The sequence below is a fragment of the Podarcis pityusensis genome, assembly GCF_964106645.2.
Source record: "Podarcis pityusensis genome assembly, chromosome: 9".
Taxonomy (NCBI): domain Eukaryota; kingdom Metazoa; phylum Chordata; class Lepidosauria; order Squamata; family Lacertidae; genus Podarcis; species Podarcis pityusensis.
In genome coordinates, this window is record NC_138034.1 from 23,611,310 (window position 1) to 23,637,048 (window position 25,739).

The window sequence follows — 25,739 nt, forward strand, 5'->3', positions numbered from 1 at the left end:
CACAGGATGATGGCAGTTAAAAGGTGTCAGCCCTGTAAATGAGGCATGGTAATCCCCGTGATGGAGTGAGCTCCCGTTGCTCGGTCCCTGCTCCTGCCAACCTAGCAGTTCGAAAGCACCTCAAAGTGCAAGTACATAAATAGGTACCGCTCCGGTGGGAAGGTAAACGCCGTTTCCGTGCGCTGCTCTGGTTCGCCAGAGGTGGCTTAGTCATGCTGGCCACATGACCCGGAAGCTGTATGCCAGCTCCCTCGGCCAATAAAGCGAGATGAGAACCGCAACCCCAGAGTTGTCCGCAACTGGACCTAATGGTCAGGAGTCCCTTTACCTTTAACCCCCTAGCAGTTTCTCTCTGTGCCTCAGTGCTAAAATAAATGCCATGCTTTTGCTCACAACATAGAAAACAAAGTTGTTGTTTTTTTAAAAAAGATCTTGGTGGAAAGGATTTTCTCTATGAAAGTAAGCAGCAGTTTTCACCAGGATTTCTTTGCCATATTCCAAGTCTGTATGCAGGCACTACCGCTTCCCCATCCTTCCCCTTCCCCCCATGGCCTCTTTTACTGAAGGAAAATCGCCCACAATGTCAGCAGGTCTGCAAACAGGAAATTCATTGTAATCCTATCTCCAGCTGCAGCATCACTCCCAGAAAAGGGCCACAGTGTATACGAACACCAGAAGGGATTAGTATGCCAAACTGGTACATCGGTCTTCTTAAATTCAGATTATTAAAGGGGAGGGGGCAGTCAGTAGCAAGAGGCGGCTGGACACTGATTATAATCAATAGGAACAGAGGTGCGTTTCTTGCTAGTACTTGCTTGTTTGGCCAGGCACCCAGGAGTCAAAACGCTTAACAGAGCAGGTTATCAGATACTTTAATCTTACCTAAGTGAGTTTATGCTCACCGTCTTATTTCTCCGTATTGGACTCTCTGAGCTCAGTGCCTCACATCTGGAAGCCCTTTTTCAGGTCCTGTTACCAGAGCATGCATCACATTAATACACATTAACTCATTTCCCCCTCGTCTGAGAATGTAACCTCTCAGTACCAGAGTTCCCATTTGGTACTGGTGAGGGCAACTGCCCAGCTGTTCTTTTAAGGCAGGTCAGATGGGCCTCAAGGATATTTTCCCAAAACCTTCTTGCAGTTATCAAGCTGTCTTGAGGGACTGCGTGGGTGGGAAATAATGATCCTGGATGCAGTATATTTTAGGCTCGTTGCTGGGAGTGCAGATGACCGAGAAATCATTTGTTGTTGTTGTTTTTTTAGGGTATTAATTGCATTTTGGAAACCGTACTTAAAGCAGCATGCGCAGCTTCTTGAAAACCGTAATAAATCACTGCAGAAATAGTAGGAGAGTTGGAGGAGGGAGAGCGAAGGAAGGGGTGAACAGGAAGGAGGAGGAGGACGGGAGGCAAGAAGGGGAGAGCAGGGGACAGTGAAGACAAAGATGAAAGAATCTATTTTGGAGTGGAGAGCAAAGTTGCCATTGGCTAATATCCTATGGCCAATTAGAGCAGCCTTATCCTTCGGCAGATGCCAAAGCAAGTGTAGCATAAAGGGGAAGCCTCGCTCTTTAGGCTGTGTATACATTTCCATTTTCCTTAAATCCAGCGCTATTGCTCTGCTGTTTGTGAATCCCCGGGCACACAGGGTTAGCCACAATCCATCCTGTAGTTTGTTGAGAAATGCTGCGTTTTGATGTGTTTTCCCTCAAACCATCTACCACTGGGTGTGAAAACATAAGCTGTAGGAGGATACCCACACCCCATCCATCTACTGATGCAGATGCGACTTTGGAAACGCATCAAACTATGCTGATGTGTACAATGCAAATGCAATTTGAAATGCAGTGCATGAATGTCTATGTTGGGGGAACAACCTTGCTGCATTTTAAGCCAGTAAAAGGTACACAGCTTGGTGCAAGTGGAGTTGCAGCAACTGAATTGACCAGGGCGAACTACTTCACAGGGTGTGCTGTGCCTACCGTTCGAGCATTACAAAGAAACCGCTAAGGGTCTACTTTAAATCTTATCAGTAATAAGAGTAGCAGTAATTGGGGGGTTACTATCGTATGCATTTCCTGGATCATTCTCTCTGGTATTTATAGGTAGATAGCCACCTAAAATTAGTATATAAGGTTATTCACATATTTTCAGACCCTGGGTTTCTTTGTTCTTTTCCTGTCCACTCTGCATTGAGTAGTCCTTTGCTCCTTCCTCTCAAGTTTCCAGAAAAATAAACTTCAGTCTGTAGTTCTGACTGATGAGTTTTAGCAAGCATGTCCGTTTCGTAACAGCATTTATTTTACTCATAATGCAGGGAGGGCAGGCAGTTGTTGCTCATGCACTGCCAGAGCATCTAAACGATGACTCACCAAAGACCAATTTAGAAATTCCACCTCAATGAAACGGCTGTCCTTCCGTCATGAAGCCAAGCAAAGCACGTAACCACTGCAATGGCATTTACAAGGCTGAAAAGCAAAGATTTTTTTTTTTGCTTTTTTGTGTTTGTTTACTACTTCTGGCTGCCTTCACTGTGACAAGCAGATCAGATGGGTGTGGGCTCTGCTTGTCTGTGCATTAATAAATTTTGTTCTTCGATTCGTTTTGGAAAGACAGTGCTAGCACCTTTTTTTGTGCACTGTTCAGTTTGGCACCAACAGAAACACATAATGAATCACAATCGACAGTTTTCTTAGGGCTTTTCATACAGCTGTTGCTAATGGACAAGTCCATAAGGTTCACTACCCCTAATTTCCAACTAGTGGTAACCTCAAATATTCAGAATCAGTCAGCTGCTTTGGAACGTGTGGAATTGAAAGCCCAAAAAGTTTGCAGCTAGAGATGCAGCAAGCTCATGTGGCCAGCTTCAAAAAATTACTTTGAAAACAACTGATTCTGAGCCCAACTGTCACATCATAATTCCCAGTGATGGCAATAGCAGTGCAACCCTCGAACATCCCTTCTGCGTTTGCCTCCCTCTGCATGGTCTTAAGGCTGCAAGGCAGGTACCAGGGCAAGGAGGAAACTCCTCCTCTTGCAACAAGGAACGGATTTGGGTGGAAGGATTTTGCTTCTTCTCCAGGTCAGTTTAAAAGCCAGGAGAAACTTTTAGGGTCATAAGGCTTGTCAAGCTCCATAATTCTACCTGGGGAAATAGAAACATTTCGCACATAGATTCTACACGTTTCAAGTTAATCCATTGTTCACCAGGGGAGATATTTTTCAGCTTGATACTTCTCGTGTGCTGCTTTGCTGTTGAGTTTTATTTACTTAGGTTTGTCTAACAAATCCTATTTTCTCCAGCATTGCATCCCAACAGTTTACAGTAGTTTTCCAAATGGTTTTGGCCTTGGGAGCTTCACAAGCTAAGTAATGAAATGATCAGGTAAATAAAAGAGGGTCAAATGACATAAATAGCTTTAGAGATGATACTCTTCTTTAAAAAGCACTCATTTCAGAGCAGTTGCCTAATGCACTTACACATACGTTACATACACACAGGAAGTCTGATAGGTTTTGTGTTTGTAAGTCTGATCTGTAACAAAACATATCTACCCCCCCCAGCCCTCCCCATCTTTTAATACAGCTTGTTTCACTGGATAATCCAAGCCATTCCCAGCCTTTACTAACCAATAAAAGCAGTGCTGACCAGCAAATACCCCACCCAATTTTCTTGTACAGTAATAAATTTTTGGTTGAGCCACCCACCTGCATCACATGTTTTTCTGGTACAGCCGTACCTTGGATCTCAAACACTTTGGCTCCCGACGATCCAAACCCAGAAGTGAGTGTTCCGGTTTTCAAACTATTTTTGGAAGCCGAACGTCTGACGGGGCTTCCGTGGCTTCTGATTGGCTGCAGGAACTTCCTGCAGCCAATCAGAAGCTGCGCTTTGGTTTCTGAACGTTTTGGAAGTTGAACGGACTTCCAGAATGGATTCCGTTCGACTTCCAAGGTACGACTGTGATTCCTTTGGCCAGAGCTGCTGCCTTAACTACTTCAGTTCTTTTCAAAACTGTAAAGATACTATAGCTGTATTCTTGAAAGCCTTGTTCAAACATTTGTTACATTTCTCCCCTGCCTTTGCACGCAACAATCAACAGTTGACAAAAAGGTCAAATCATACACTATACATCAGAGAAGATTCCTAATTTTGATATGTTTGGTATTGTGGAAGCTCAAGATATTATCCAAAGTTTGAGCACCCAGCAAATTGCAAGCTAGTATGCAATCTAGTATTTGTTAAGTTTTTGGAATATGGTAGCTCGTGATCTGGAATTGTTCTTGGTTTCACGGTTATAGTGGATTTTATTGCTCTCTAAGCCCACACGCTGCTGTAGCAGTGTGGCCAAGAGCATAACCTGTAAACCAAAAAGTGGTTCCTTCAAGCTCTCCTCTTAGTATGTTCCATATGTTCAAAATCCTTGTCTATGTAAACTCCTAAGCAGGTTGGTTTCCTCCATGCTCTTACTTAACAGAATGTTGATATGTGACTTAGTGAGTAGCTATCAATAACGGCTAAATTCTGGTAACATTTGGTCATGACCTTGGAAAGCCCTGTTAAATCTAGTGAGTTTTATGTCTTTATGAGAAATGGGATTCAGGATGCTAAAAGCCCCACACAGATGGCAAAGCAATAGAGCGAGCCTTGTGCACAAGGGCCAAGAGGCTTCTGCTTTTCACATTAGCAGCCAGCTAACTGTTGCACAAACAAGTACCCTGTATCTTGCCAGCAGGTGAATATTTGTAGTTCCCAAGGGCCTCATCTAGCAGTACCATAAAAACCCTGAAGAACAAGCAAACAAACAAATACCCCCCAAAATGGAAACATCATTTTAAAGGATTGTTTTTAAATACCTCCTCAAAATTAAAGCATATTTTTCTTAGTGCTTGTAAGACAAAGATACTAAAAGGGTGGTTGCTACTTTGGTGTCTGCGAAAGGCTTTATTGGACCCAACAGCAAGAACAGGACAGGTCCAATTTGTACAAAACCCTTCTTCAGTCAGAAAAATAAGGTGCTCTATATTACATGAAGGTCACTACCCTTAATCCAAACAGGCAGATAAGAACAGTTTCCCCAGAAAACCCCAAGAACGGAATATTTATGGGTGAAACTTAGTCTGTACAACACTGCTAAATGTGTGTGTAAAACATCCAAACTGAAAGTACAAGTTTGTGCAAACTATACCAATCTGGCATATACATTTCTTTTCAAGTCCAATATGCCAAAAAAAGGTGAATGAGCAGAATATCATCAATAATTTTGATTTAATTGTACAACAGACCATTAAGTAGAATGATTTTTTCCTTAGGTATTTATACAGCTGCAAAGAAATTGTATTACGAAGAAATACAGCGGGAAGTCTTGGCTTCAGTATCGTGGGGGGTTATGAAGAACACAGTGGGAACAAGCCATTCTTTATCAAATCCATTGTTGGAGGGACACCAGCGTATAACGATGGAAGAATCAGGTAATGAAACCACATTGTTTAGCAGTTATTTATAAGATAATCATTCCCATCCAGATTATCACAACAGTTCTCAGTTAACTGGGGCTGCTGGTTCATGTATCAGTTTGATGTGCAGTATTAACATACAACAGGGCTCTTAAACTTGCATGCTCTTCATGTGGGAATGTGAGATGGGATTAGGTATACACACTCTGTCCATCAAATCACTTCACTCCTGTTTTGTGATGGATGGATCACGCAGGCAGGCCGTGTTTATGTATATTGGCGTTCAGATGCATACATGCCTGACCACACAGCACATTTTGTATGTGGGGGAAGGTATGTGAAAGCTCAGAAATGCAGTCACAACCTCCGCAAGTAGGTTTTACTCACCTAGCTTGTGAGAATTGACCCCAAAGGTCCAATTCTATGCTGCTGAGCTACATATCAAACCAGCACTTGGGGCTAAGGTTCACTAGTGCAAAACTCAACCCCTTAGTTTGAAAGGTTGACCAGGCGCAGTACTCAAACTGCTTTCTCCTTTCATTTAGTTGCAAGCCACAAAGCACCATGTGTGGCAGTACTTCTGCTTATACTGGAACAGTTGAGGCAGGGAGAAGGGCATGGTACTAATCTTAAAATACCTTCTTGTCTGCAGAGAAAGCTGAAGCCTGGAAGGAGTCAAGGGATTATTAAAGATCAAAGTAGGTTTAATTTTATGCCAGTGCAGTAAAATCCATAACAGAAGATAGAGCTATAGGGCAGGACACATAGAACCATAACTGTTTTCAAAGGCAAAGTGATTCCTAAATAGGAAAAACTGGGAAGAACGGAATGTTCACTTCTGAGTTCAAATTCAAAGAGGTGGGTGGTTTGCAAATTCTGATTCAATTCCATTGGTGAAATGGAGAACTTTATAAATGCAGGTGTTTGCAAATCAAAATATTAACAAGAAATTAGAAAAAAATGCAGGGGTATATTTTTTACAGAGTATTAAAAACACTAGAAACACAGTCCAAAAGTCTTGCAGACACATGATGTTATAAAAGTCATTGCCTCTGGAAGTGTCAGACTGAAATCTGAAGCATTTATATAAAACAAGTCTATTCAGCTGGCATTAATTAGCAATACCTTAATTAGCAAAACCTGACTTGACTATTCTCATTTCCCCTCATATCTGCTACCTTTCTGATAAAAAATAGTGGGGGGGTGCAAGCTATTCCTGCCTTGGAGCTGCTGAAGTGCCACTAACCAATTTTATATTGCCTCCTTCCAGGTGTGGTGACATCCTCCTTGCAGTTAATGGTAGGAGTATCTCAGGTATGGTGCATGCCTGTTTGGCGAGGATGCTCAAAGAACTGAAAGGGAAAATTTCTCTCACCATTGTGTCCTGGCCTGGCACTTTTTTATAAAGATGTATCGCAACTGGAGAGCAAAAAATTATCTGACACAAAATCAGCCACTTAATATGGACGTTTGTTTACTCCACTTTCTGGTCAACTGTATACTTGTAAAAGAAAACGTTGTGAAGTATAAATGTGCATAACACAAACGGAATGGTCTAAAGAAAAAAATAATGTGTGGTATGTGTTAGAAAAACATGCAATTTTAAAGTATGGAAGTCTACTGAGATCATAAGTTAGGGTACACATCTTTACTGCGCTATGTCTCATGTTTGTATTTTTATATCTATTCCAAGCAGCAGTAGAAACATGTTCCATCAACAGTTTATAAACAAGGAAAACCACTTTAGACCTGTAATTTGAAAATATTCTGAACTCCTGAATAACTGTTGCAATACTTTTCTATTATGTTGACAGCATCTATTCCAAGACATAGAAAGCAGTCTGATTGAATACATGAAATCCCACTTTGTGATCAGTATGGATCAGATATTTTTAAATATTTTGTTTCCCGGTATGTAATAACTGTGAATGAAATTTCATTTTTACCATTAAAATAACTGTAATTTGTAAAGCCAGGTTATTTTCATTAAAAAAAAGCACAAAAAATGCATTTCTCCCCTGTGGATCTAATTCGTGACATGAACCGAGTGTTCTGCCCTATTTTACTCAGTTTTGCTCACAATCTTCTGTGATGGTCAGTTCTGAATCAACATAATAATGAAAGGAAGGAAGGAAGGTGTAGCAAGCTACCAGCATAGACAGAGAAGAGGAGGAGAAATTGCCTGGTTTGCCTGGATCAAGTAGCTGAGGGAAAAACTAGTGAAGATCAAAGAGAGCAGGGAAGCATCGCATACAAAAGGCTACTTAGTACTGTACAGTAGTAGCCAAGACTCAGACTTATTTGAAGATCTGGCTGTTTTAAAAATTAATCTGAAGAGCCAAAACAAATGTTGGTTCCAATTCATTCTACTAGGATCTGTGTGTGTTGATCAGATGGGACACCTCATTTGTGGTACAGTCACTTTCTTTACTCTTTGGGGAAAAAACCCTCTGCATTACATCTGCACACTGCACTTTGACGGAGTTTGTGTAACAGTGCACAACCTCACTATCCAAGCACAATTCTCCGTGTGTACCTTATGTGTTACTGTCCTTTTTTCTAGTTGCATAGGCAAGACAAACAATGTGTTTTAACATGAAAAATGCTTTTTTTATTTTCAAAATTCCAAATTAAACTTACGCTTTATGCTAACAGAACAAGATGAAGAGCAATTTTTTTTAGACCCAGAAAAAATAATTAGGATTGAGAGCCATCTATTTCTGGCACTAATTTAAGCAAGTAGACAAAAACCACACATGCCTATTCCGCAGGAGTAGCATCCATGTCTTCCTGTTCCGGGGCAGGCTCGCCACCAGCCGACTCTTTTCCTTCTTTGCTCTTTTTTGATTTTTTGTGTTTGTGCCTCCTGTGGCTGTCTCCCTCTTCACTGTCATGGCGACGCCTGCTGTTACTAAGAGGGGGCGAGAAAAAGAAATGAGACACAGAGCTATTAAATGGGAGTCTCAAGCTCAGTGCGCCACCCTGAACGGAAGCTACTTCTTAAGCCTGACATCATCAAGCTAATTATTTAAGTACATGTGATGGCATCACCACGTGACCCCTAAGCATGGGCAAATTAAAACCAGAAAGGGAGTGAAGAAAAACACCTGTCAGTATAGATTCTGCCATCTGCCAACATTTACTCTGGGCGGGTTGTCTGGCACCTATAGCAGCAATGAAATCTTTGCCATCACATAATCAAAGTAACATTATAGGGCTAGAGTTTGTTGGTCAATGAGAACAGAGATTTTTAATGGGATTCTACATAGAAAGTACTACATTTTAGAGGCAGCCTTAAAATAGGTTTGCAACAATGATCTGAAGAGTTGCTCGGAGACCAAGATCAACTTCTAGTAATCTAAGTCCGCCTTTTAGTTTCCTTTCTCACACAACAGAATAAATATAACTGCAGGCTTCAGTTGGTGTCACTGGTAGATCTAGGATCAATGTCTGAGATGGGCACTGTCTGGCAGCTTCCCCCAACTAACTCCCCCCCCCCCCGGAGTATGAGCAGCAGCTGACACTGCTGCTAGCAGTAGCTCGCCTTGGAAGATTTGAGCCCACTGCCATTGGTGGGGGCAGCAATGCCACCTCTTCCCCGCTCTGCCCAAGTGAATCCCAATGTTCACGCTGCCCAAAGAGCACACAGAGAACACATGGCTGCCATGTAGTTGCAGAGGCTTTCCTTAACATCTATTCTAGAGCATCAATTAAAATATGAAATTGGTTGAGAAATCCTAATAATCCATCACCCATGGCTGAAACTTATATCCTGGTCATATGACACAAGGGCTAATATCCTACTGGTATATTCTCAACTTCTGGCTATTTTTAAATGTCAGCAACTAAAAAGCAGCACATCAATAGCCAAGGTCTTCCCGTGACACTTCAGTCATCCCACAGCATTACTTCAAAGATTATTAAAGAGCTAACCTTCGTGATGACTTGTGTCTCGTCTCTTCCTTTTCTCGATGTCTCCTTTCTCGGTGTCGTTCTTCTTTCTCTCTGCTTGTTCTATGCCGTTCATAGCCTCTATCTGCATATTCTCTGTACCTGTATCGCTCCTCATCACTAGCAAGAAAATAAAAACATTCAGCAGACAGACAAACAAATGCTAAAGGAGCATCAATAATCTTTGTCTCCTCCCATGCACAGAGAAAATACAGGTGTTCATGTGATTTCTACATTCAGCAGAACACAATTTCCTACTGAAGGTATTACCAAAATGGGAATTTGTAACCTAACACAGTGTGAAACTACCATTGTACAGTCCTGACAATGGAAAATGTATTAAGGAATCAAAAATACCAACATTAGTAAAATCAGATTTCATTACCTACAAATAAATTGTTGTCTTGGATGACTGTACTGCTGAACAGTAGAAGAGACTGTCAGTCTGATAGTTAACTCTTAATAAAGGAGAAATATTCATGGCCTCCTCTGAAAATCTCAGGACACAAAGTACCAAATATATTTCTAAGCTGTTAATATGCCATCAAAAAAATAAGGAATGTGATCTGTTTCTTCATATTGCAGCAAAGGTTTCCATCTGCTAAATTAAAAGAATGAAAGTTCCCCAAACAAAAAATAAGTGGCTCACCACTTCACTCAGTTAAGCTTGAAATTATAATTCAAAATATCATGTTTAACATTGAGTGTTATCCAAATACATTTGTTGGTCAGTATACATCTAATCTTTGGGATTGACTACAAATGAAAAAGAATAAAGTTATGATGTCCCCCCGGGATGCCTGGGTACACACAGCGGCTGTTCAAGCTGTGTGCACAAGACATTTTGGTTGAGCATGGAGGGAAAACTTCCTGACGGCAAGAGCAATTTGACAACAGACCCAATTAGCTAGAAAGGTACTAATGGGCTCTTGCTCACTGAAGGTCTTCAAACTGAGACTGGACATCTCTATACGTTAGGTGTGTTTTGTTAGGGATGCTTTACTGTGCATTTCCTGCATCAAGCAGGATGGAATGTTGACTAGAGGACCCACAAGACCCTTTCCAACCATGATGCTGACCCAAAAGTAGCCACTGTGCTGAACTCCACATGTTGTTAAGACTTCCAAGTCCCATCAGCCCCAGCCAGCATGGCCATGGGATGATCAATATCACCTGTAGTACACTACATTGAGAATCTTGTATTTGTTAAAACAAGCAGCAATCTATCAAGCTGATATCCTTCACGTCTTCCAACAATATCTGAAGTGACTACAGAGTTTGAAGTTACCCACAAATAATTATGTACTCACACAGTGTTCAATTAAGGACCTGCACCTTGGCTATAATGGCACATTTCTCTGATCTGCCATTTATCTCATCTGATCTACGACCAGGTTTCAAAAGAGCACCTTGAAACTGACTCATTCTTTTTTAAACCCCTAAACTTTAAGGGGAGAGCTGTCTTGTGTATCATCTCAATCTGAGCAGCTGCTCTTCAAGAGGGACAAAGGCTACTTTGACTTGTTCCACTGTTCTTTCAATCCCAGCCTTTCCCTTCCATGCCAAGGAGGCTCTAGGCTACTGTGATACATTATGTACGCAAAATATTAAAGAGTTGGACATAAAGATTGAAGGGTCACACTGTATGCCATTAAAGCCCCCAAGAAATATATTTATAAATCCTCTGTGTTTTCCATTGCAAAAATGGCTCACACATGGATGCATTATTATAAACCACTCTGGGTTTTTTTAAATGAAATTGTGATATACAAGTATTTTTTATAAATAAATAAGGTCCTAGGGTGGGTTACAGCAATTTAAAAATACAGTCTAAAATCAGATTAAAACAAATGACAGGCAAAATAATATTGAGGTACTAAAAATATCTCTCAGTTGTCAAGGGTCACAATAAATAGACTGTTTTTGGGTGGGATGAACTCCACTTAATTATAACAACAGGGGTCCAACATTTATTTTCTGAAGGAAGCCATTTCCAAAGACCCTGTAAGGTTACTGCCTAAAAAAAGAAATTGTGCACCACATCCTGCTCAGTGTGAAATGGACATCCTCTTTAGTTTGAATTGAAAACTAATTTCATAGAATTGTAAGAGTTGGAAGGGACTCTAAGGATCATCTAGTCCAACCCAATGCAGGAGTAGGCAGCTGTCTCACATGGGGACTGAACTTGCAACGTTGGCATTATCAGCACCATGCTCTAACCAACTGAGCTATCGATTCCAAAATTTAATTGCAAAGTGGGTTTTTTTTTGGGGGGGGGGTTTACAAAAGGCGAATTCCCCAGACTCCTTTCAGAAACGGCACCATTTCTAGTGTGACAGTAGAGATGTGAAGAACAGATGCCACATTTCATGGCTTGTGGATGCTAATTTTTAAGTTTCTCTACAAGACCAAAAGCTATACTGGTACACCAATGTCACGGTATCCACTTATAAATGGTAAAAAGTCTGTGTGCATTCCACCCCCCCTTTCTTTATTCATTTGTCACAATGTTTTCGTAAGCCACTGAATAATTGTTAAAAACAGGACTATTAAACGATGAAGCAAAATTTGTTCAAGGGTGTCATATCTACATGATCTGTCGTTCTCAAGCCTCCCACTTTCCCTGTTACTCCCCTAATCAAGTTTTTACTAGACCAAGGCCCCCCTGCTTTCTCACATCGCCATGTGGCAGCAGCTTTACTGCAGATGTTGGATAATTTAGTCACATAAAAAAACCCCACTCCTCTCCCCACCCCTTCCCTGACTGATAAGTCTGGCAGCAACACAGAGACTTCTCTGGGCCTGGAAAACATTAAGGCTCATTTCAAGCACCCTTGAATGACCAGGCTTTTTCTGGCCTTCAATCAAGCTGCCTAAGAAACAGATGTTAAATTGATCTTAACGTCTAACACACTGACCCAGTAATTTGTAACACAAAACACACACAAAATATCACCCCCCCCCACAAAAGTCTTATATGAACAAAACATCATCATCATCATCTTATACTTCCAAGTCAATTCTTTAACGCTCATAGCATTTTTTAAATCCCGTGTTAACCAAGATCATGCAAACTTGTTTTGCTGACCTACAAGGGAAAACTATAACAATGATTTTTAAAACCCAATTTAATACCCAATGCATAAAACCTTTTTAAGTGGAAGGCAGAACAAAAAATGATTAAAAATAGTCAAAATATTGCCATGTGAAAATGGTATTCAACGATCACCAGACAGAGGAAATGCGGGGCTTAACTGCTGCATAAACAAAAGGGGCTAAAGTTTATGTAATACTGTAGCCACTGTATTGTAGCCCTGGTATTGCTTAACAGGATGAATGGCAAAGCTGAAACTGCTAGCAAACAGTACTTTATTCCTCCTCAGGTATTCAGAGCTCTCATCCCAGAACAACTGAACTCACAAAGCAGTAAGAAATTGAAAGTTTTAGACTGGAATCAGTTACTGTAGGAACTTCAGCTGTAAAATGATGGTTAGGGGACTCAAACCCATTAGGCCCTTCTATTATTAATGTTCTGAATGCTTAGAGCCAATTCCTTCCCAGGAATTAACAACAAAAATCATCAGCTCAGCACAATTTGCCTTGCAAAGCATTTGTTATGTACCACTTATTGTCATACTTCTGGTTTGCATCTGAAATTGCTGGCTATGGTTCCAACGACAAACAAAATGTGAGCCCCACCCCTTGTTCCCTGAGAATACACAGCTGCATGCTGACTTTAAGTATGTCTCTAGTACAGACACAAAACTCCCACCATCAAGCAGCATTAGACGTAACCCTCAAACTCACCTATTGAACACACTAGGAGTCGGGCTATGCTCCCGCTCTCGTTCTCTTTCTCGGGTCCGCTCTCGCTCCCTGTCACGGTCACGATCCCTTTCTCGATCTCTGTCTCGCTCCCTCTCCCTCTCTTTATCTCTTCTTGAATAATAATCCCACTGTTTGGTTGTGTCCATGAGACTAGTCCACGATGGAGCGGAACCTGTAAGGTGCGGAAAGGTGACTAAAGAAGAAGAAAAAAATGCCAGCATTAGAAAAAAAAAGTTGTCAACAGTGGAAAAGTGTGATATGAAATCAATGGCATCCAATCTTAAATACTTAGCTGAAGCCTAGAAGGCAAGTTCAGTGACTCTAGGCCTGTTATTTGCATGCTACTTTACCACATGTAACAATTAACTCTCAGGTTCATTTCATACCAGTCTGTTTGTTGGATAACTGCTGTGTATCAATACTTGCTTACTTTTCTTAGTAGCAAACACTATTCACAGCAGTAAACACAAAGTCATATACAGTTAAGGATTGCCCGCCGGTAGTGTTTTAATGGTACTTTATTTAAAACACAAGTTTTCGTATTATTTTGTGATCACAGCTGATCTTTCTTAAAAAGTGCTTATTACTTTAAAGTGTTGCTTCTTTAAATACTGCAGTTCTGAAACTGAAATTCTAAGTGGTGCAGAAAAAGGAAAGGCTCAAGGTTTACTAGGCACTGAGCATTTTAAGCCAAAGAAACATGCAAAAACACCAGCGAGGAGTGTTTTAGTCACTGGGGAACTGTGTGGAAATGCATAACCTACTTAGATAAAAAGCTAATTTGAGGTGGACACTAAAAAAGAAAAAGGGCTTTTGTTGTTGTCAGAAAATGAAACCACTATCAGTTGAAAGCTTCTGGTAAGGTGTGTGTTACTCAACCGAGGGGGATTTATCGAAGAAGAAAAGGGATCTAGCACCTCAGCGTGCCTTCCAATTACAGAACAATTTGTAGCGATGGTGAAGCTCCAAAGTGTGCACAGGGTGTTTTTTCAGCTTGCACTCCCGACATACTTTTTGCATTCACACAGGCCTTACTAGATCTCAGCCAGTGCTCTGCATTTCCATTCATCGCTGGCTATTTAACAGAAGTACTGTGTGGCTCAGAAGTTACTTACACTGCTAACATCTTCAACACACATCCATCATGCTTTTACACTTTAATGTTCTCATTCCATGCTTTAACATGGAAGTCAGCCAATGATCTTACTTCCAAAGAGTAGCATGATCCCGAGGCATCCAGGCCACAGGCAATGATGGCTTCTCTCCCCTTGGCCAGTTTCCTGCTCCAGCAACCCCACCCTCCTCAAGCTCAGGGTGCTTAGGATGCAAATATTAGGCTGCCATCTTCAAACTACTAATTCTAGCATAGCCCCAGCAACATCCCTCCCATTCCTCCCCACTAACGTTAAGAGGGTTAGGGAGACAATAACTAAGCAGAGACAAGGAAATAGAGCAAAGTGCCTGCTTGCCTCTCCTCTCGGGAACAGGAATGCCTGAACATCAGGAATTCATAACTCCCAGACTCCTTTCCTCACACCAGTTAATTGGGAGTGCAGCCTCACTCATTAATACATTATTAGTCTTTGCTGTTGCTGAATGGTGATGCCGATGCATAAATCTTTCAAGTGCTCCATCTAATGACTCTCAGGAGGAGCACTGCAGAGGTTAACAACTGCTGAACTTAGGGGTGGGAAACAAGAGTAGGATTCTGAAGTGAATTGTATTCAAGGGCTCCATTTGTAGCATGAAAAGGTGCGGGGGAGGGTGGATATAAAAATTCTCAAAGAAAATGGTGGAAGAAAAAGAATTGCTGAAATACAATTTCCAGCATCATCGCCTATAATCTACAGCAGAACAATTTGTATTTTTGTAATTTTCTTGCACCACAGAAATGTTATTTTTGATCATAGGAAGGAAAAACATTTTATGATTTGCTTTTGTTTTTAATTTGGGGGGTGGTGGAAGAGAAGAAAGAAGACAACTAGAATTTCAAGAAATAGCTGGATTTTACAGAGAATTTCCCCAACTTCCAATATTGTCATGGATGTAGCATCCATCAACCACAACTTTTCTGTATGAGACAAGGGTTAAGATCTACCTTTGAGAGAGGACTCTGCACTTTCTTTTCTTTTTCTGCTTTTATTTAGGTTAGTTTTTTATTGTATTGTACTATGATAAAGCCTTAATAAAATCTTATTAAAAAGTGGAATCAATCAATAGAAGTGTGGTGCAGATCTTGGTACTAAATCTCATTAAATCTGACTCATCAACCATTTAAAAACTAATTACACTTGGCAAAGCCGACAGCAATATAAAGAGATTAAAATGATGAACTTTTTGTAGAAGAATGGAGGCCTTTTTGGACTATTTGGAAAACAAATGAAATTGTGGGCAAAATTCAAGACAGGAGTAGCAGAAGGAAAAAATGACAAGGGAGAGGGATATTGGTAATAGACAGTAATTTGATATATATAGAGTTGGAATAAAAACACTGTGGAGGTGTGGGTGGGGAGTCAATACATGAAAAAATGTAGCTATTTATTCTGAAGTTAATTTGTAAAAATTTTGAAATTCAATAAAAAATATATTGGGGGAAAAATTGCACTTGGTTCAGTTCTGAGACATACAAAAATATAGTCAAGGAAGAGAGAATAGAAACTATTTTTTTAAGAAACATTTTTTTAAAAAGTAGAGAACAGGCTTTCAGTGCTCTGAAGTACCTGAAACTTGTGTAACCTCTTAGGCTTTAGGACTTCTTCTATTTTTAACTGAAGTTCCTTTCTGTTTCTTGCAAGAAGAGATACTAGATGAGATAAATGCAAGATTTTGGGGCTAGTGTGCCAAGCCACAGTATGAGAAGGGGGTGGTGAGGAAACCAGGCAGCAACAGAGGGACAAAGAGAAATGCAATACTGATTCTACTATCTACGTCACAGCCAGGTCAACATGTGGAATAATGGTTAGAATATCAGACAAAGGTGCCGAGTTCTGCAAAACATGGGGGGGGGGGATCCCCGCTGCTTGAGCATGCGACACGCACGTGTGACATCACGCACGCCACACACTGCAGTGAGCCCCTGCGAGAACAGCTGCTGCCACAAGTTCCTGCGAGGCCCACTTCTGCCACGAGGCCTGGCACAGTGAGGACTTCTGTCATAGCTGCGAGACCCGCTGCCACAAGGCCCAACCTCTCAGTACTGGAGGGAGGCTCAACCCTATCTCAACAGACTTTGGGGGGTTGAAGACATCTCAGCCCTATGGAGTTAACACCTATGATGTCAAACTAGGACCTGGGAAACCAGGTGCAAATCCTCACTTGGCCATGGAGTTCACTGGGTGACCTAGGGCCAGTCAGTGCCTCTTGGCCTAACCTATTTCACAGGGTTGTTATGGGGATTAAACAAGCAGAAGGAGAACTTTGAGCTCCACCAAATCAAATCAATTTCAGACTCACAAGTAAGAAGGCTACATATTATCACTGAGTTCTTGCCTGTGGTTATTTGTCAAGAGAAAACATGTTTGATGAATCCTAGTTGGTCCTTTATAGCTTACAGATAATCGTCAAAAACATCAGAAAGGGCTGCCAGAAGTGTATATGAAAAAAGGTAGATGAGCAAAGGCAGGATGAAATTCTATGCTCATACCTGTGAGGATGCCCAACTGAACTTAGTGGGGCTTATTTCTATGTAGACATGAATAGGATTGTGCTGCAGGAAGAGCAGTATTCTCACAGATCAGGCCCAAGAACTAAACTTCCTTCCCTTTCTCATCTAAATCTGCAGCATCTCTGTGAGAATTAAAGATGGTATTCCCATCTAAACCAAAATACGCAGAATGAAATATGGAATAAAGTGCTTCCAGTATCAGTCGTACTTTGGGGACTCTTACATATTCCGTGCCAAAAAAGTGAGTGTTGTTTACAATGTATAATTCTGATAATTTTGAAGTGCCCCTTTTCGTACCTAGTTCCCAAAAGAGCCTAATGTGGAAGATAGTTTCACATCCATGCTGTTTCAAACACCATCCTACCCATGCGAAACTTGTGGTCTACACATCTGAATCAGTGCTCTGAATGTGATGTTTGATGCCAGTTTTAAGATCTGTTGTGTTTTCTTCATGAGTGCTTGGGGACAATTTCTGCAGATGTCCTATTCTGAAGTGACACATTCTCCCAGTCAGTTTACTCCAAAAACACTTGCACAGAAAAGAAACCCAGCCCTTATGTGTGCTTTGCATCACACTTAAGATAGTATAACTCTCCAGCAGATGTACTGAACAATGCCCATAGATTTTGGAGGAAGCCCTTATAGCCTTTCATGAAGAAAATATCAACCCATAATATATGCTGTTTGAGGATAGAGGCACCAAATGTGAGACCTCCTCTGAAATATGGAAGACAGAGAAGGCAGTTTCAATACTTTCACATGAGCACAGATTAATAAAGGCATCTGCTTTCCATTAAAGGAGTCATTCTGAGCATCATCTGTTTTTTGTTACCTGAAGCAAAATTCTGGTTTGTTCATTCATACCCACACACTCCTCCCATTTTACTGGAGCTTCATTCTTGCTGCTTGGTCACTACAAATTCACTGTACTTTTAATCTGACTCATGAAGATGCGGGAGAAAGAGGGGGAGAGGAAGAGAGAATGGGCACTGCTTCTATAACTTAACAGTACACAAGTCTCTAATTAATGCTGCTATCAAAACCTGCACTTAAGCCAAATGTCTGCACACTGAACATTATTGCCTGTCAAATTCTAGAAGGAAAATAAAAAGAAGGTTGAAAAATGTTTGGTGAAATATTTTTCTTCTTCTTTGTAATAACTACAAAGAGTAAATACCTGACTAAAAAACAAGGGAGAGGAACCAAACACAGCAGATGGCATTTGTTTGTGTGTGCAAAGGAGAATATATGTCATACACCATGCTTACCAGCTTCACATGCTTACCAGAAACTGAGCACCATTTTCCCCAAAGAATTAAAAACTATTATATGAGAAGCTTGTTTGCATCAATGCATCCTGAACAAGAGGAAGAGGTTACATATAAAAATAAAGGTTAGAAGCGTCTCAAAGAGTAGGCTTTGCACCAAGCTGCTAACCTGCTAACTCAACATAGGTTGAACTTAAAAGTGTAGCCACCTGATCAGCCCATTTTCAAGCAGTTTTGAAGACACTTACCACCGCCATATGGAAATGCCCGAGCTGAGCGGCTATCATAGCCAGAGGAATGTCCACTGTTGAAAGAGAAGCACACAATAAATTCATCTCACCATTTAAAATAGCGAGCTCTGGTTGCTGAAGCTGATAGGGTATGATACTTGTCATACCAGGGATGTAATCATTCATGTGATACTATAAAAGTCAGTGTGCAACCACCTCTCTGTTGTAGTGTCATTTTTAACATTACAGTGGTACCTCTGGTTACGTACTTAATTCGTTCCGGAGGTTTGTTCGTTCCGGAGGTCTGTTCTTAACCCGAAACCGTTCTTAACCTGAAGCGCGCTTTCACTAATGGGGCCTCCCGCTGCTGCCGCACCGTCGGCACGTGACTTCCATTCTCATCCTGGGGCAAAGTTCTCTCTTTTTTTTATAAATAATTTTTATTAACCAACCAATCAAATCAAATCAAATCACATCACATAAATTCCGAATTACAAAGCCAAATTTTAAATTTTGTTGAGGGGACCCATATTTCAAGATCCGAAGGGGGATTCTGATCATCTTCTTGCTACTGCGTTAATGTCCGAATCAGTCCAAACAAAGTTCATAATTCTATCTAGTCTATCTTGCTGTTTCCGCATCTCATCTTGTTCGTATATTTTCTCTTTTTTCTTTATGATCTCTTCTGATAATCCCCTTAAGCCGATAAACACCAATAATAATCCTGTGTGAATTTTCCATTCATCCAATCCTCAAATCGAGATGGTTTCCATATATCATCACATTCATAGATAACATCGCTCTTTCCATCATTAATCACAGAATTGTCGTTCTTAAGTCCCTCTGAGAAGTTTCACCCATAATATAAAAACAGCTCTATTTCTCTATTTCTTCTCCCAGACTTAAGTCCTCCGACAGAACTTGCCAATATGGCGACGGTATTTTTAACTGCGTCATTCCAAAGCCCTTATACATTCCACGCTCTTCTTAAAACATGCTTTGGTTAGAAAGTTTATCTCCACACAGACATAAATCCACAGCTTCAGTCCTTCAAACGACATTTCTGACTTGTGAGGGGGGGGATTCTTGTTTAATCACATAGAGAAAAGAAAGGAAAGTTTTTTCCCCCTCCCCCATCCAGTCCTTTTGCCATACCGAGTCTTGGTGTGTCTTCATCTGGTTAATTCTTGTTCTTCCGACTCGTCTCGTTTATCAGAGATCTCTTCTGTTAGCAGTCTTTACTCCCCCTCCTTCCTTGAAATATGTGCATTCGCTTCATCCTAATCGTTTCTTTTGAAGTTCTTGCAGCTAGAGGCAGCGTCCAGGAGCGCCGATATCCACAGAAGGGCATTCTGCCTAGTGCCCCCATCCCCACAAATTCGGGGGTGGTATAGGGCACAGCAGGCAAGGGCAGCCCCCCCCCCCCACAATCCTGGGGGGGGGGGTAGGGAGGCTATTACTCCCATCACAGCCTCCAAATTACCTCGTGTGGGTCGGAGAGATGTTATTGTCAGCCATCTTCTGATGCGCCCCTAGTGGCCCCTAGGGGGCAAAGTTCTCAACCTGAGGTACTACTTCCGGGTTAGCAGAGTCTGTAACCCAAAGTGTTTGTAACCGGAAGCATTTGCAACCCGAGGTACCACTGTATCTGATTTGTTACCTTTGATCCTAAACCTCCACTATCTTGTGGGAAGAAAAGGCTGAGGAGTAAACCCTATACAAATCCAGAGTGGAGATTGCTGGATGGCACCTTGTACACCTCCTTCCACCAACTCCTGCAGCCAAGCTGGCGCCAATGTATACTGCTCTGCTTTCTTTTGGACCGCATGAGTGAGGCCAAGAGAGGGGTCCTGTCGTCTGGGCAGCCCAGGACCTCTATTCACACTGCCCAGGCTTTTGCCACAGGGACATCATTTCGGTGCTGCTAACACAGTGGTATGACTGGTGCACTCTACTGTCTCTTGAGACAGATAGGTGCCAACAATACGCTGGTCTTTGACACTTGATAATACATATTTTTAGGGCCCACTCTATTTTTGTGAGTGGAAATTATTTTTAATGTTGTATTTTAAAGTACTATAAACCACCCTGAGACCTCAGGGTAAAGGCTGGGTAATAAAATCACCATCATGTCATATCTGCCAAAGTAATTTGGAGTGACTGTGGCTTTTGCCTCTTGCTCTACACATGCTGTGCTTTCAGATCTGGTGCGACGACGGAAGACAATCTGGCCAACTGGACCAACCCGCATGCCCCACATTAGACATAAGATTCCTGCATTGCAGGTGGTTGGACTACATGATCCTCATGGTCCCTTCCAACTCTACAATTCTATGATTCTATCCCAAACACTGGAAGGAGTGTTTATTGTGCAGCTCAGCAGTGGCTATAATCATCTGTTAGATCTGCACAGGCAAAACATTACGCAGATTGATGTGGCAAGGAATCTATCCTGCCCCTCAAGCAATCAAATGTGGCAAATTCATCCACACATTTATTTTATTCACTACAAGGGACAGGGTGAATGAAGGTCCCAGTTGGACAGTCTGCCATGTAAAATCATTATTCATGAGACTGCTATTCATCATACACACTAACAGCCAACTCAGATGATAAATGTTGACAGAAATGGAGCCAAAATTGGGCCACCGAGAAACAAGAGAGCTATATCAGTATGCTTGGAGCAAAAAGTACAAATTTCGGGTTGTTTTTTTAAAAAAATTAGGAGGCAGCCCCCTCCCATGGCCCAACGATGTGTGACCATGCTCAGTAGCCATGAAATAATGAGTGCTTAATCTGTTGGGGGAGCAGGGACACCTATGGAAGAAAGGAGAAGTGGAATGCCTTATTTGAGCTCCTTATAGCTTACATTACGGGTGGTAAACCCCCAAGCTCACCATATGTTCCCCACCAGCTCAATTTCCAGGCGGCAATAGCACTGGGGGCGCAGAGTCATGTGGGGATGGAGTCGTTTGTGTCCTCATCACAGTGCTAGGCTGAGGATGCAAACTGCCCCACTCATCAGATGACTGTCCTGAAAAGAGGGCAAGTAAAACCCCTTCTCAGATGATCTGCATGGATCACCTGAGGAGAGGTGTGTATGTATGCCTGTCTGGTGTGCTTTCTGTGTGCTGTATGTTTGGGGAATAGTAGTCACCTCCACCTCCAGCATGCATTCACTGGAAGTTTAGCCAAGGTTGGATCTAGCTCTGGTTTACAGCATCCTAGAGAACAGCATGGCTGGGAGACATGGACGCTGAACAGCAGTACTCCTGCTGGGAAGTAAAAATATACTTGCATCCTACTTAACTTCACATTCTCCAAGTTTCATCTGAATGGGGAAAATATCAGCTGAAATAAGTAAAATACTAAGGCGAAAAAAGATATGTATGGTTTAATTTACTTTCTATTATATGTTTTATTACTCCCCATATATCTTGAATTAATTATATTTACCTCATCTACCATACTTAGATGAGTGCTATTTTTCTTCTTGAAGACAGTTTAATATTTTATAAAACACCTTTGGACTGTGGCTTTAGAAATGAGATAATGAAAACCTTAAGCAATGTTTATCAGCCTCTTAGGTTTATGGAGAATGTCATTCAACTAGAAGTGTAAGGAAGAACAAAATAATTCTGTGTAAGAAAAATGCATGTTGGAAATGTGGCAATCAGGAAGCAGTGCAGGAGAAAAGGACTCGACAGAGGGACTAAACTCTACAGGGGATTGTACATAAGGCAATGAAAGTTCAGACTCTGTAGGGAAGAGTGCCCAAAGGAGCAAGAAAAAGCATCTTAGGCAAAATGATGAGGGCTTAATCTAACTGAAAGGACAACCTGAAAATCTCCTGGAGCCTTCAAAATAACTAAGTTGGGAGGATTATTTTTTCTGTCTATTGGAAGAGCGTCTAGAGACCTTCCAGAAAAAAATACTAAATGCAAGAGCAGTTACAGAGATAGCTAGTCACTATTTTCCCTAGCGCTTCCACCAATCCAACAAGCAACCACTTCACTAAGAATTAAACAAAACAAAGCATCAAAAATTTTTCGCCAGCTGGTAATATATACCACAGCTCTCCTCACTAAGGCTTACCACCACTCCTCTCTGCTTTTGCCTCCTTACAAGTTTAGCCCAAGGTAAAGTAAGAAGTAGCAACCCGGGACCTGCACTGTTTCTGCACCTACTAACAGACTCCATAGATCTTCTCCTCCCCACCCACTGCCACCAGAGCCTGTTGGCATGAGCAAGTCAAGAGCCATGCCTAGCTGTTCTCTAAACTTGAAGCAATAACCACACCTTGCTTGACATGCAGGGAAAACGTGCTTAGTTGAGATCATTCTACAAACTGAAATTTACCTTTCTATGGTCGGTATTAGGGAAGGTGGTGGTCCTCCAGGTGGGGGAGGGAAGCCTGAAATATTTGAGAAACAAAGAAGTTGCCTTAGCTTATCACTGCTAATTAACGCCTGAAAAACCCAATACATGCAAGCTGTGTATATATATTAAGTTAAATCTGTATAACAGTGAAAAGGAATGACATGCCCAAAGTTAAACCCTTATTTTCTTACATCATATCCTTGCAATCTTATACTTAGCATATTTATTCTATTCCATTTATTTTATCCAGTTCTTCAATTATATATATTTACCTGGCAATTAAAAACTATTTCTGAATTTTAGCTATTTTCTCCAAAGAAATCAAAGTACATTTTTAATTTTTTTTTAAAAAGGGAAGTGGCAGATTGTCCCCCTATACCAAAATTGCATTCACATTATGTTTCATACTACTAAAACAGATAAATATACCTGGCGGTGGCACAGTTATTGGTATACCTAAAAACAAAAAAAATGCACCCAGTCATTTCAGTAATGAGTTTATTCTGATTCCCACATTACCAGAACAGGTATCATGGCACTCATGCCAACAACGTATTAAAAAGCCAGTAAGAGTTGATAGCAATTTCAGCTACTGCCACTCCATATTGGGCTTTGCTCCAAGGATGAATTAGTGGGCAGCTGCACCAGCGGCAGGATTTGGGCCAAATGCAAGGTGACATTAGTGGCTTTAAGTTCATAAATATGGGGAGCGGGGAGGCTTCACAGCATGCACCTTGACACATGTGCCAAACAAGGTTCTGTGGTGTGGGGTCGCTGCTTAAAACTCTCTGAAAGTAACACACCCATATTAATTAACTTAAAGCTGCTGCTTCCCTAAATTAACAGATTGCTCTGAAGATTCCGTATTTATCATGACTTCATCGTCCAGGCAACACTGAGTAAACACAAGGAAACTTCATTAACAATCTTATAAAGATTTTCCATTGAATTCCAGGTTCATAGCATCTGGAATATAAAAGTGTTATTATCAACACTAAGCATGTTCTATAAATCTAACTCTACAAATTAATGGAGTTACCTATGCAACAATAATCAGTTTAAAGAACACCTGTAAGGAAGTACTCCTTTCGCTGTACATTCGTATGGATATGCATGCACAAGTCAATGCAAAAACCCACCTGTGCCTTTATATCCTCAATGTTAACAGACAAGACAGCAGATTCAAAATGTAAAATGACAGGTTAATGTTAACTGGGCCATACTGTCATAAAAAATGCACTGACTTTATGGCATTAATAGAATAACTTCCACGTTTCTAACACAGACACATGACATATTTTACCAACAAGCATATTTAGCTGCTTTTCCAAAGCATTGTAGGAAAGTCTACAGAATGGGCATTCTTAAAAATTCCTAATTCCTGAAAATCTTAGCCCAGACATTATTACTGCAATTGTTAGTTGAGAGTCCTTTCCAGTAGCAGCTGTTCAACTTTCTAGTGTTATCTTTTCAAACAGTGATGGTTCTTTTTGTCTCAAAGATATTTGCATCACGAATGGCTAAGTGAACACAGTACAAGAGACCAAACTTCAAAGTGAGATCCTTTTTCAAAGGATTTTCTGAAGGATGTTTTATATTTGAATGCTTAAACGTTCTGGCCAGTAGTTCCAAGCTAATATTAGGTAACAAGAAACTAACAAGAAACTTTTCCCTCTTTAAACCAGTGAGGAATGGGCAGGTTCTATTTTGGTAGGAGCTTTGAAGACAGAATGCTGGCAGAAGCAAAATTAAAATAAGCCTGGAGAAGCCAAAGCCACTACTTATAAGTTATTTTCAAATGGGCTGAAAATACAGGAGATAGCAAACAAAATCTTCTGGCTGGGCTCATCTCATCAACCTGTCTGAATGTTACCAGTCCTCTGCTCCTTTCACCAAAGGGCTCAACTAAAGTCACAACACATGCAGATTTATTTTAACTTTGAACTTCAACAGATGAAAGCTTCTTCTTTAAGATTGCCTCTTACTTGTAGGTGGGACTAGAAGTTCACCCCAAGGCTTAGGCTAATATTATTCTTTACATTCCTATTTCTTTGAAGGCAACACATCTCCTATTTCTCCAACCAACCACGAATGCAAGTGCTATGCTACAGAATTACTGTACTTTAAATGTTGCTCCCTTTTTGTTCAAAAATTTCCAGCATAATCACATGGCAAGCTGTATACCAACTGCAATTATGTTATTCAAGAGCAGGGATTGGCAACCTAAGGCCCATCGGCCACAAGAGGCCCATGGGGGTCGTTTAACTGGCCCAAGAGCCCCCCCCCCGAACTGAGCCGCCTACTCGGTAAGTCCCCACGCGCTGCACTAAACTGGCGCAGCGCGATGACTCGCTTCTGTGGCACCAGAAATTGCATCTGCATAGACACAGACAATGAAAAACACGGAAGCACACAATCCGGCCCATGGAAGGATCTCCGCTGGAGTGAACCGGCACAGGCAAGGTAAACCTTGCCGACCCCTGTTTAAGAGCACCAAGGCTGCAATCCTAAACAGACATACTACAATATAAGTCCCATGCTCGTGACTGCACTGTAAATTTTCATGGCCTTTTTGTACTACACATTAACAATGCATTACCTGGGCTGTGTATAAAAATGATTTTAGCTTTTCCTCTTTCCCACTTTGTTTAGCCCATATGAATTTAAGCACACAGTAAAGCATGCAATTTGCCACAAAGATGCCAAATCTGAAAGGGGCCAGGAAGAGAGAGCAAAAGTCTTAGAAAAGGGACATCATCCGGAGAATGGAAAGTAGGGCCAATAATCCCTTTAATGTTTACAGGGTCAGAGAAACATGGAAAAGAACATAGGCAAAAAAGGGAAGCAGTTGGTATGGACTGCTTTTGAAGACTAGCCCACCTCAGGAATCCACTTCCTACCATGCTAGGCAGCAGTTAAGTTACTGAAATAAGAGTCACAGACAGTGGTTTGGCATTAC

The 25,739-nt window shown here is 41.2% G+C and overlaps 2 protein-coding genes across 11 annotated transcripts in view; one reads left to right on the forward strand and one right to left on the reverse strand.

The window, feature by feature from the left end:
* The window catches only part of LNX1 (ligand of numb-protein X 1), a 115,866-nt gene extending 108,436 nt beyond the window's left edge, over window positions 1–7,430 (forward strand). For all 7 annotated transcript variants that reach the window (XM_081020501.1, XM_081020504.1, XM_081020502.1 and 4 more), the window contains 2 exons: window positions 5,316–5,474; window positions 6,730–7,430. In XM_081020501.1, coding sequence (XP_080876627.1) covers window positions 5,316–5,474; window positions 6,730–6,865 — 295 coding nt within the window. In that variant the 3' untranslated portion in view covers window positions 6,866–7,430. The remainder of the gene's footprint in view (window positions 1–5,315; window positions 5,475–6,729) is intronic.
* Window positions 7,431–8,047: 617 nt separating this feature from the next.
* FIP1L1 (factor interacting with PAPOLA and CPSF1) overlaps window positions 8,048–25,739 on the reverse strand; it is a 35,358-nt gene continuing 17,666 nt past the window's right edge. For 2 of the 4 annotated variants that reach the window (XM_081020530.1, XM_081020528.1), the window contains 6 exons: window positions 23,210–23,236; window positions 22,760–22,814; window positions 18,419–18,474; window positions 13,218–13,431; window positions 9,393–9,530; window positions 8,048–8,370 (listed from right to left, as the gene is read on the reverse strand). In XM_081020530.1, the coding sequence (XP_080876656.1) occupies window positions 8,220–8,370; window positions 9,393–9,530; window positions 13,218–13,431; window positions 18,419–18,474; window positions 22,760–22,814; window positions 23,210–23,236 (641 nt within the window). In that variant the 3' untranslated portion in view covers window positions 8,048–8,219. The remainder of the gene's footprint in view (window positions 8,371–9,392; window positions 9,531–13,217; window positions 13,432–18,418; window positions 18,475–22,759; window positions 22,815–23,209; window positions 23,237–25,739) is intronic. The other 2 variants (XM_081020529.1, XM_081020527.1) reach the window with 1 other exon arrangement.